The following is a 12,374-nucleotide window of genomic DNA, read 5'->3' on the forward strand; positions in this document are numbered from 1 at the left end:
CTGGCAGTTAAAAGGAAGAAACAGCTGCGATCACACACACTACTCCCAGAAGCAGGAAGCTGAAGACACCAGCCTGAAGATGACGAATGTGACTTCGTCGAAACGTCGCCAAGACACTTCCAATTTTACGCGGGAGAAAACCCGAATATCCAAAGACCTACATACAAATACCCGCGAAAACCTCAGAAAACATATATATATATATATATATATATATATATAAATTTGTAATGTATCACAGTTGCGACTTGAGCCTGCTTAATGCCCCTAGTTGGAGGGCTGCAAGGCAAAAGAGTTTATAAAAAAGTAGAACTGAAGTATAGCAGTCACAATGCCAAGGTGCAATCAATCAGACCAGTCTGTCTGAAAACCTTTCTGTATATACTCCCTTGACTAGGCTGACAAAGAGGGGAGGAGAGCCGGTGGCCTGGTGGTTAATACAACTGCCTAACATGTAAACTCCCCTAGTTCGAATCCCATAAAGGGTGTGGCTAGCTGATGAGGACAAAAATGTCTGAAATAGCTATAATAGTCTCCCACTTAAATCTTTAACTCTTGTCAGCAAAAAAAAATCTGAATATATATATTCAGTCTACCAAATATAAATCAGTGTGTTCTGCATTTCGCTCCAATCTAGGAGCATGTTTTGCAGGCAGACGTCACATATTGTGAACACTATAAATTCAAAATTTGTGGCTGGCAAAGAGTTAGTGGGAGACTAGCATAGCTATTTCAGGCTTATTAGCCCTCATAAGCTAGTCCCTTTTGAATATATATATGATAAAAAAGGATATATACAGTGTTATCTTCATTTTAGATGTCAAAAGGGTCTCTCTCTCAGTCTCTCTTTCCCTCCCTCTCTCTCTTTCTGCCCTTGGTCTTCCAGTCCCCTTCCCCCACTCTCTTTCTTTCTCTCTCTCTCTTTCTTCTCTCTCTCTCTTCCTCCCTTTCTCTCTCTTTCTCTTTCTCTCCCCCCTCTCTCTCCCTCTCTCTGATCTTCTGCTCACCTGGCAAGCTGGCTTCAAGCTGTTCTCCAACAATCTCAGGGGTAGGCAACCTCGGCTCTTTTATGACTCATGGACTTCAACTCCCAGAATTCCTGAGTCAGCATAGCTGGGCTAGCTAGCTCTCTTCCTGCAGAGACAGCAAAGGGAGGAGCCCCATCCAGTAAGCTTTTCGGCTCCTCGGAGAACACAGTAAGTCCACTCTCTTTTTTACACACAAACACACACACACAGAGAGAGACACACACAAAGAGAGAGAGAGAGAGAGAGAGAGAGAGAGAGAGAGAGAGAGAGAGAGAGAAAAGCAGGGAAGTGCAAGTGCCTCTCTCTGTCTCTGTCTCTCTCTGCAAATGGCAGAGGAGGCTGGGAGCCACAGGGGAAGGCTCAAAGAGCCGCATGCGGCTCTGGAGCCGCAGGTTGCCGACCTGTGCCCTAGTATGTATGCAGTTAATATCAGCTTCTTGAAAACAAAACCTTGTTAAAGAAATAAAGGTTCCTGAACTGAAATATACTATATTTTTAAGTTCTGTCTCTAACATCTCTGTTAAAAAATATCTTAGTCCATGCTTTGTCTGCTGCTTAAGACTACTTTCCTGAGACGCAACCCCAAACATTTTCCGTTACCTAAAGAAAGCTTGTTGTATTTGTACATGCAAATTTAAAAGGAAAAGGTTTAGACTTTATTGTTCTTAACCTTTCACATTATTAAAAAAATCATTTTTATATGACACCTCAAAGAAAGTTATTTGAGATTTTGAGATAACTTTGACATTGGGACAAGTGTGTATAGCAATAGCAATAGTACTTGAACTTATATACCACTTCATAGTGCTTTACTCTCTAAGTGGTTTACAGAGCCAGCATATTGCCCTCAACAATCTGGATCCTTATTTTACTGACCTCAGAAGGATGGAAGGCTGAGTCAGCCTTGAGCCAGTCAGGGTTGAATTGCTGACAGTCAGCAGAGTTAGCCTGTAATACCACATTCTGACCAATGCATCACCAAGGCTCAGTATAATTCAACTGTGGGTTTCAAGGTTTTCCTCTTGGCCTGCTCTGCATTGTTGTTTTGGGTTTCTTCAAAATAATGTGAAACAATTGTGAAACAAATACTTTGAACTCAGGTGTATCATCTTTTTTTCAGGGTTGGTCTCTAATATGGCTACTTAAGGAAACTTCAGCACATGATTTCATTCTTTCCTCACTGAACTGTTTCTTGAAGTGAGGGAGTTGTGTTAGTTCTTGCTTTACTTACTCCAGTGTAAATATCTCCTTTCCCTATCTACTGACAATGAAACAAATGACGCTCTGGACTGTTCCTAGGACAGAACCTAATTAGAAATCCACGTGAGAAATCTATGTGCAAAGAATTATATAAATAAAAGCAGTGATGTGACACTTTTAGCATTAGTGATATGTAAATCGAGGCACAATTTCCACTTTAAAGGAAGCAGTTGGTTTTCCTTTTCAGGATACACTGTCAACATAAAGTGTGTGGACTGGGTTGACATGATAACAGCATCCCAGTATTTGAGGGGCTGCCATAAAGAAGAGGGGGTAAACCTATTTTCCAAAGCACCTGAAGGCAAGGCAAGAAATAATGGATGGAAAATACTCAGGGAGAGAAGCAACCTAGAACTAAGGAGAAATTTCCTAACAGTGAGAACAATTAACCAGTGGAACAGCTTGCCTACAGAAGTCATAAAACTATCAGTGAAATTTATGTGCAAAGAAATACATCACTAACCAACCTCAGAAAGATGGAAGACTGAGTTAACTTTGAACCAGTTGGAAGTTTTTAAGAAGAAATTGGACAACCATTTGATTGAAATGCTATAGGATTTCAGTCTGAGTAAGGGGTTGGACTAGAAGACCTCCAAGGTCCCTTCCAACTCTGTTATTCTATTCTATTCTATTCTATTCTATTCTATTCTATTCTATTCTATTCTATTCTATTCTATTCTATCATGACTGAAACTAGAATTGGATGTTGGACAAATCAAACAGCTGGCAGTCAGCAGAATTAGCCTGCAATACTCTATTCTATCCACTGCACCACCACAGTTCTTTTTTTTTTATTTATTTTTATTGAAAATTTTATAAAAGTTTTACAATGTAATTCCCCCCTCCCCAAAACCCACCCTTCCACTCCCCCCTCCCTCCCCCCCCACTTCCCAGAGCCAATCACAGGGTTAACAATACAATAACCATACTCTATCTAACATTAATCAACTATTAGAATAACAAATCTATAACATCCTTTAACTCTCTTTTAAACAAATATACTAATATTAAACACAATAATTATAACATCATATTAATAATTATAAATAAAAATAAGTAACCTATTATAACATATAAACTACATTAATACTCTAAAATTTACTCAAAAACCAAATGAAATTTTTTAGTCCCATATTTACTCTCAATATAATCTATCCATCTTCTCCAAACCGAAATATATCTTTTTTGTGAATAGTCCTTCACATAAGCGGAAATCTTGGCCATTTCTGCTAAATTTGAGACTTTAAGTGACCATTCTTCTATAGTGGGCAAACATTCCGTTTTCCAACATTGAGCTACTAGTAGTCTTGCAGCAGTTATCAAATTCAACATCAAATCCATTTCTTTTGTATCCAAATCTTCCATAATACCCAGCAAAAATATCTGCGGTTTAAACTTTATGTTTTTCTTAAAAACATTTTGAACATTCCACCAAATTTTAATCCAAAATGCCTTTACTTCCCTGCATGTCCACCAAATATGAAAATAGGTTGCATCTAAGTTTCCACATCTCCAACACTTAGGTTGTAAATTAGGAGACATGCAGGGCAATTTTTGAGGATCCAAATGCCACCTATAAAACATTTTATAAAAAATTTCCCTTAAGTTTTGAGCTTGAGTAAATTTTACATTTCTAATCCAAATTGTCTCCCATGTTTCCAATAAAATTGGTTCTTGTATATTTTGAGCCCATTTTATCATACAATCCTTAACCAATTCTGTTTCTGAATCCAATTCAATCAATGCATTATAAATTCTTTTAATATGAGCTTGAGATTGATCTTTAATCTGTTTCATCAAATTTACATCCTGTAAAGTAATACCAACTTTTTGGTCCAAACGCCACCTCATTAACAATTGGTTATAATAAAACCAAGAATATTCGATGTTTTCTTGTTTCAAATCTACTAAAGATTTAAGTTGCCAATCTCATCCTACCGGACAAAGTAGTTCCTTATAAGAAACTTTATCCAAATTAACTCCCCTAGATATCCCCTCTATTACCTGTCCTGGAATTGCCCAGATAGGAATTTTATAATTTAATTTATAATAATATTTCTTCCAAACTCGTAATAAAGCACTTCTTAAAATATGAACCTTACATTTTTTATCTACCTTTTTATCATAAATTAAATATGCCTGCCAACCAAATAACAAATCCCATCCTTCAAGAGAAAGTATATTTCTATTTGTTAAATTTAGCCAATCACTGGTGGCATACGGAGGGGATATGAAAAAAGCTGGGCAGTACCACAGTATCTATTGCCAAGTTTCTGGACTCATTACGGAGTTCGCCTACTCTGAGATGAACTGGATGAGACAGGTTCCTGGGAAAGGTCTGGAATGGGTTGCACAGATCTTTAGTGACTCCAGTGGAAAGTCCTACTCGGAGAAAGTGAAGGGACGCTTCACGATCACCAGGTACAATACTCAGAGGCAGCTGGGTCTGCAAATGAGCAACCTCAAAACAGAGGACTCGGGCGTCTATTATTGCACAATTCGCACAGTGAGAGGAAGCCAGGCAAAAACTGCCCATTCACAAAGCAGCTCTGCAAATTCTTTTGAAAACCTTCTTAGAATATGGTGTGTGCCTCCCTTAGTCATCTTGCTTCCCAACAGGCAGTAATCTCACACTGCTGTCAGGGTGGAGGAGAGCATGGAAATCAAACCACCGTGTCCAAATAATTGTATCTTATTTCCAAGGCAGAGCTTTTCCACCAGGCATGATTTAAAATTCATCAAATATACCTCAGGACAATATCACCTCTGAAGAGACCGCCATCTGCTCCATGAAGCTATATCTCGGTTTAAAACAGATATTTCTGGCTAACTATGTTTTCTCTCAGTTACTTAAAACCAGTTTCTTTAGGCTCTACCCAAATTAAGTTCTTTTTAGCTAATTTAATGTAAAGCCCTATATAGTACTCAAAATATATATTTAAACAGAAAAAATCTTAATCCTGACTCTCCTTAAGGGTTATCATCATTTCAAAATTACCATTATAAGGTTTTTGAAGAAGTTGATGCAAAAAAGGAGAAATGGGAGAGGAGAGGAGGGAAGGGGAGGGGAGAAGGGAGGGGAGGAGAGGGGAACAGAAGGTAGGAGGAGAGGGAAGGGGAGAAGATGGAAGGAGAGGGGACAGGAGGGGAGGCAATGGGGAGAGGAGGGAGGGGAGGGGAGGATAGGAGAGGACAGGAGAGAACAGGAGAGCCTGTCTTTATGTCTTTATATTTCTGAGCATTGAAATAGTATATGAAATATAAGGAGTGTACAAGAGAAATTATGAGGGGAGGGGAGAAGGGAGGGGTGGGGAGGGGAAGGGAGAGGAAAGTCTGTCTTTATATTTCTTAGCACTGAATTATTATATGAAATATAAGGAGTGTACAAGAGAAATTATGAGGTCACTGCAATGAGAAACCCCTTTATCTCACCCTTCAACGCAAAGTTTGGGCGCTTTCCCAAATCAATTATTTTCCCTTCATTAGAAGGAGCAAAAATGATTCTGCGGCTAATCCTGTTCTTTATATTAGTCCTTGGAGGTAATTCTTTTTGACTGATTCACTTTCTTTCCATTTTAATTCTTCAACACAGGAGAGATCACTGAAATAGCTTTCCTTTTAGGTGTCCGATCTGAGGACCAGTTGGTGGACTCCGAAGGAACTGTCAAAAGACCCGGAATCAGGAGCTGTTTTCCAACTGGAGGGGAGGAAACCAGAAAAATCAGAGCAAAGTACATAAACTAAGTAATTAAATGTGGGGAAAAAATCCTGAAAGACAGCAATGGCAAAGTGCTCACATATTCTGCTCTGGAAAAAAAAACTTTAGAATTACAAAATTGCCTTCCTTAATTAGAACTCTTCATTATTTTATTGGATTTATAGTTCAACCCTCATTTTTCATTCTTTCTTGAGATTCAGATCTTCCTCTTTCTGTCTTTGGGTTTGTGGATCTCATTATCTGTGTCTCTCTCTGTATATATATTTCTGTATATCTCTCTCCCTACACATACATACTTGAAAGTTTAAATATGTCTAAAATCATATCATTCCTCTAGCAATAGAAATATAAATATCTGATAAAATAAGGGTTCTCTAAGATTCACATTCTTTTTCCATGGTATAACTTCAAGGAAGCAAGCAGAAGCCAAAAAATAAAGCTTAAAATCTTCAAACAAAGGACAGCATAAAAGAGGTCATGTTATAATGTTTATAAGAGAGATTGGGCTTCTCAAGTCAATTTTATAGAAAGTCATATTTTAGGAAAATTTCCCCCCTCTTCTCTCCAAAAAGAATGATCCACACAGCCCTAATTCTTCTGAACTAACTCAAGAGCAGCATTGGAGCCATTCTTTATCGTGGGACCTATTTCAGTTTTCTGTGGTTCAGATTCTTCCCCTATTAGGGTATCTTTATCTCATTGGAGAATTAAGCCCTCCATCTCATCTTCACTGGTTTTACACTAAGGGCCACTGGTGGTCTGCACAATCCCACCTAATGCAGATCCGGTAGAAACAGTGTTTTCAGATGGAATGACAGTTCTGAGACTGATCAATTGCACCATTGTTGAATGAAAGGGAACTGAAATTACAGCTTTCCGTACAAAACAACACAAAGTTCACACCAGTCTTTCCTACTTTATGCTGTGCATGGACTTGAAGATACCACATGATTCCTTCTCCCTTCTCCGCTCCACAGAAGGATAAGTTAACAGTAACATGGTTTCACCCAGAAACCATGGCTTGAAAATTGTTCATGTCCTAGTACCATGTTGTTATCTAATCAATTCTAGTTTCTTGAAGAAACCATGGATAAGGAAATATTGTCCTGACTCTTATGGGAATTTTATATAATTCCAAAATAGTTTCAAAGAAAGTGGACTAGGACAGTGTCCTTTTTTATCAAAAGGCAATTAAAATAAAGGACAAATTTCTCCTCTCCTCTCCTCTCCTCTCCCCTCCCCTCCCCTCCTCTCCTCTCCTCTCCTCTCCTCTCCTCTCCTCTCCTCTCCTCTCCCTCCTCTTCTACATTCCTTCCCCTTCCCTTCTGCCCCATATCCCAACTACTCAATGATGATTGATAACTGTCTAGTGAGAACTTTAAGATTCTTTTTTTTTTAGGTCCAGTTAGAGGGGGGGGGGGTGGAAGAAAACGTACAAAATAATGAATATAGTTTGAATATTGCAGTTTCCAATATTCCAGTGTTTACAAGGTGATCTGGGTTCAGGGAAAAAAAAAAAAAACAACAACAACCCTTGAATGAAATGTAGCCCTTTGCTGTCATACTATAAGGTAGAAATAAAACTTTATGATCATCTTTATAAATAGCCAAACTGCCATACAACTATTGAGGAAACATCTGGACCTAAAGAATCTCCTTGGAGATTCCCTCCTCACTTTTGACACTGGGGGGCAATGTTGTCACATGAAACCCCAGGGCCTCTGCACCCAGTGGGGAGGTGGGGTAGGGAATAAAACAAGGGTCATTAAATATTCTCTCATTCTGGAGGCAGAACATGTTTTATGTTATTTCTGTAATAAGTTACTGAAAACATCTTATGAAAATTTCACATCTCCAGAGGGTATAATTCTCACCATGAAACTTATTTTTTTTTTGTCTATAAAATATTTTTTTTATAAAATGATATTGTCAATACTGCTAATATTGGCTATTATTGCTTTGACAAGATATGCAGAACTGTCTGGTATTTTTAGAGTTAATTCAGATAATGGGGGGGGGAGGAGAAAGATAAGGACTGAGGTGGGAAGGGAACGGAAGTGAATCTTTGCCCTCCAGGTGGATTGTAAGATGTGAATGATGATTTCAAAATAGGGGAGGGGAATAGCCTGGAATGTTATGTGCAAAGGAAGGAAATTCAGATCTTGGCATCCATCCATGCTGTGCCGACACTGTGTACATATGTTTAAAGACTTTTTTAGAATAAACAATGTCTGAAAGTTCTTTGAAGTGTTCCATTAGTCGGAACTTTGACAGATGTACTATTTTATGTTTGAAGGTACCTCAATTTTTTCCTTGAAATGCAAACAATATGTATATCATGCATATACATATACACATACATATTCATATGAGTCCTAAAACAAGATGGATATTGGGGGCCTAATTGGCAGAAGAAATCTCAGGACCGTATCGGTTGGAAACATGTGGCCTTCATCCTTCAGTGGATAAAAAATGGCTAAAATAATGATGATGAAACATACACACATATACACCTACACACTCATACACACATCTATCATCATCATCATTATGTATAAATGGTATAGGGTCTCCTGCTTGAAGACTACAAGGTCCCTTCCAATTCTGCTATTCCTGTTATAAAATCTTTCCTAAACTCAGAAGTGCTGTTCTGTTCATGTTCTATATCTAAAGTGTCTTTCTCAAAAATTCTTAGTGCATGTTCACCATTTGTATCCATGGACCAATTCTGAGAAGTGATGAACTTTTTCAAGGCTTTGGTTTAATTGCTCTAATTAAAGGATGCCTTCAGTTTTATTAAGACTGGGTAGTTATCACCCTCGTAGGGAGCGTGCAATGAAAACTATGACATAAATGCACCGAGGAGCTCTTTTATGTCAACCAATATGTAAATCAAGGCAAAATTTCCCCTTTAAAGGAGTCTGTTGGTTTTCCTTTTAAGGCTACACCCACCAACACAAAAATTGTGCATGTTCCTGAATCCTATCCTGTCAGCTCCCCTCCATTCATCAGAGGAAGCAAAAATGATGCTGTGGCTAAATTTGGTATTCTTACTTGCATCCCTCGGAGGTAATTGTTTCCCTCTACATAAAGTTTCCTTCCATCTGTTGTTTTTCTGTACAGGAGATCTCATTGAAACACTTTTTTTTTCTTTTTAGGAGTCCAGTCTCAAGTCCAGATGGTGGAGTCTGGAGGGGATGTGAGAAGACCTGGAGGGTCCCTCCGTCTCTCCTGCCAAGCCTCTGGATTCACCTTCAGCAGCCATTGGATGGATTGGGTGAGACAGGCTCCAGGGAAAGGACTGGAATGGGTGGCCCGCATAAGTAATGGCTCCCCTCCTTCCACTTACTACTCAGACAAAGTGAAGGGACGCTTCACCATCTCCAGGGACGATACCAAAAGCCAGCTGTATCTGCAAATGAACAGCCTGAAACAAGAGGACACGGCTGTCTATTACTGTGTGAGAGACACAGTGAGAGGAAGTAAATCTGAATCCAGTCAAGAACTTTATTTATCTGTGAGCAGCTCTCAAACTAAGAAAAAGCACTCATACACAGATAGGCACATAATTTGTTAAAATCATTTTTTCCCCCCAAGGACACCTTCCCTTTCTGTTGAGAATGTAGAAATTAAATAATTCTGGGTGGGTAGCTATCTATTTTTATTTTGAGATTGGAAGTAAAACAGGGATAATTCCTTCCTTTAATTCCTCTCTTTTAAATCATCCTATGATTTATTTAACTATTAAGAGAATTATTTTAGGATTTGTTCATCACCACAAGACATGGCTACAATATACCATTATAGAAATGAGCAATTCTCCTCCATGTGTTCTCAACTTCTCTTCCCCTGCTGGAACATAAGAATCTCCTATGGAATATGATGGTATCCTCTCTTCCTCATCACTTATACCATTGTCATCTCAATCATATTGGCCATGTGGGAAGAGATGGGCTGTGCACAAATGTGGTCTCCTTTTGAAGGTTGATTATATCTTCTGTTATTTGCTTAAAAGTGCTCTCAATGGATGTCAAACAAATTGAACTTCTGAAGAGATTAAAATCCTCACTGGGAAGTGTTTCTGGGTTTACAATAGATTACATAGAACAGTGATGGCGAACCTATTAGAGACTGAGTGCCCACACTGCAACCCAAAATCCACTTATGTATCGTTGGGTGCCAGGTGGGCGTAGCCAATTGGGTGGGTGTGACCCATTGGGGGGCGTGGCCCATTGGGAGAGCATGGATGCAGTGGTAATGGCTGACTGGGTGAGACTAAAAAGTTCAACCAATCAATTCCAACATTGTGAGATCTTTTTTTTCCTGCGAGAAGTTGAAATTGATTGATTGATTGAATCTTTTTTTTTGTTTGCACATGGCGGTGGAGGCCTAAAGCAAAAAGGTTTTATAACACCCAGCTGAAGGCCTAGGGTAAGGGAAAGGGAAGGGGAAAGGGAAGGGGAAAGGGAAAGGGAAAGGGAAAGGGAAAGGGAAAGGGAAAGGGAAAGGAAAGGAAAGGAAAGGGAAGGGAAGGGAAGGGAAGGGAAGGGAAGGGAAGGAAAGGCTCTTTTCAGTTTTCATAAGACTGGAAAGTTAGGTGAAAATCATGCTTATAACATGTATGCAAAGAAAGCTATGAGACCAATGCACTGAGAGGCCCTTTTATAGAAAGCAATAGAGTTTCCTTCCATTTACTCTTCTTGTATACAGGAGATTTTACTCAAGCCCCTTTTTTTTCCATGGGTCTTGTCTGAGGTCCCCTTGGTGGGGTCTGAAGGGCTTATGAGGAGGCCTAGGGTGCCTCTCAATTAGCTTCCCCATCTTTTATATGAAATGGCTGAGAGAGGCACCTGACAAAGCGCTGCAATAAATGGCATAAATCAAGGTTCCTATATTATTTAATACATGGGTAAATGGAAGGGATGTTTCACCATCTCTGAAAACAAATTATATTAGCGAATGAACAACTGGAAACCAGAGAATAAATTTATAACTTAGTATTACTTGAAAATCACAGGGGTAAGGTTTATCCAAAGAAATCTATAAGCAAGTGCCCTGAGGGGCTCTTTTATCCCAAGCAATATGTAAATTGAGGCACAATTTCCTCTTTAAAGGTCATGGTTTCCCTTTTCAGGCAACACCCACCAAAACAAAGTTTGTGCATCAACCAGAATCCTTTCCTATCTATTATACTCCATTCATTTGAGGGAGCAAAAATGATCCTGTGGCTAAACCTGGTGTCCTTACTAGCACTCCTCAGAGGTATTTCTCCCTCTGTATAAAGCTTTTTTTCCATTTTAGTTCTTGTGTACAGGAGAGCTCACTGAAACTCCTTTCCTTTTAGGTGTCCGATCTGAGGTTCTGTTGGTGGAGTCTGGAGGGGACGTGAGAAGACCTGGAGGGTCCCTCCGTCTCACCTGCCAAGCCTCTGGATTCACCTTCAGCAGCTATGTTATGAGCTGGGTGAGACAGGCTCCAGGGAGAGGCCTGGAATGGGTGGCCTTTATACATACAAGGTCCTCTCCCATTTACTACTCAGACAAAGTGAAGGGCCGCTTCACCATCTCCAGGGACGATGCCAAAAGCCAGCTGTATCTGCAAATGAACAGCCTTAAAGCTGAAGACACGGCAGTCTATTACTGTATGGGATACACAGTGAGAGGAAGTGAATCTGAAGCAAAGCAAAAACTGCCCATTTCCCATAGCAGCTCTGAGAATTTCTTTGAAACCTTAGAATTCTAACAATGTGTGTGTGCCTCCCTTGGTCATCTCACCCACAAGGGGACACTATCCTCACACTGATGTTGGGTTGGGGCAGAATATGGAAATTAAACCACTGCGTACAAACAATCTATCACTGCCCAGGCAGAACTTTTCCATCTGATATGCTTAGAAAATTCACCAAATTGGTCTCATGGGAATGTCACTTCTCAAGAGACCACAATTTCCTCCGTAAAGCCATGTCTGAGTTCAGACCAGAATGTGCCTTGCTAACTCTAGATGTCTGAAATCTTTGCCAAGCAGAAAATGTCATATTCATTCTTGGACTGAGTGTACAATATGACATTATGATATGATTGCTTCGATTATTTCCTTGCAACTTGGTGGGAAGCTGAATTCTGTGCCTTACAAATTGTATTTTACACCCTAGTGTGTATGCAGTTAATATCAGCTCCTTTAAAACAAAACCTTGTTAAAGAAACAAAGGTTCCTGAACTGAAATATACTATATTTTTAAGCTCTGTCTCTAACATCTCTGTTAAAAAAATATCTTAGTCCATGCTTTGTCTACTGCTCAAGACTACTTTCCTGAGACACAACCCCTCTGGATTCACCTTCAGCAACCATTGGATGGCATGGATGAGACA

The 12,374-nt window shown here is 39.4% G+C and overlaps 2 gene segments (V, D, J or C); both read left to right on the plus strand.

Moving 5' to 3' along the window:
* Positions 1–8,952: 8,952 nt before the first annotated feature.
* On the plus strand, positions 8,953–9,583 carry LOC107298724. The segment is given in 2 exon segments: positions 8,953–9,075; positions 9,165–9,583. Coding segments are annotated over 2 exon segments (519 nt in total).
* A 1,584-nt stretch (positions 9,584–11,167) lies between these two features.
* LOC107298725 lies at positions 11,168–11,748 on the plus strand. The segment is given in 2 exon segments: positions 11,168–11,268; positions 11,351–11,748. Coding segments are annotated over 2 exon segments (444 nt in total).
* Positions 11,749–12,374: the final 626 nt, after the last annotated feature.

This window comes from Protobothrops mucrosquamatus, unplaced genomic scaffold (assembly GCF_001527695.2).
Source record: "Protobothrops mucrosquamatus isolate PMUCROS unplaced genomic scaffold, P.Mucros_1.0 scaffold4225, whole genome shotgun sequence".
NCBI lineage: Eukaryota > Metazoa > Chordata > Lepidosauria > Squamata > Viperidae > Protobothrops > Protobothrops mucrosquamatus.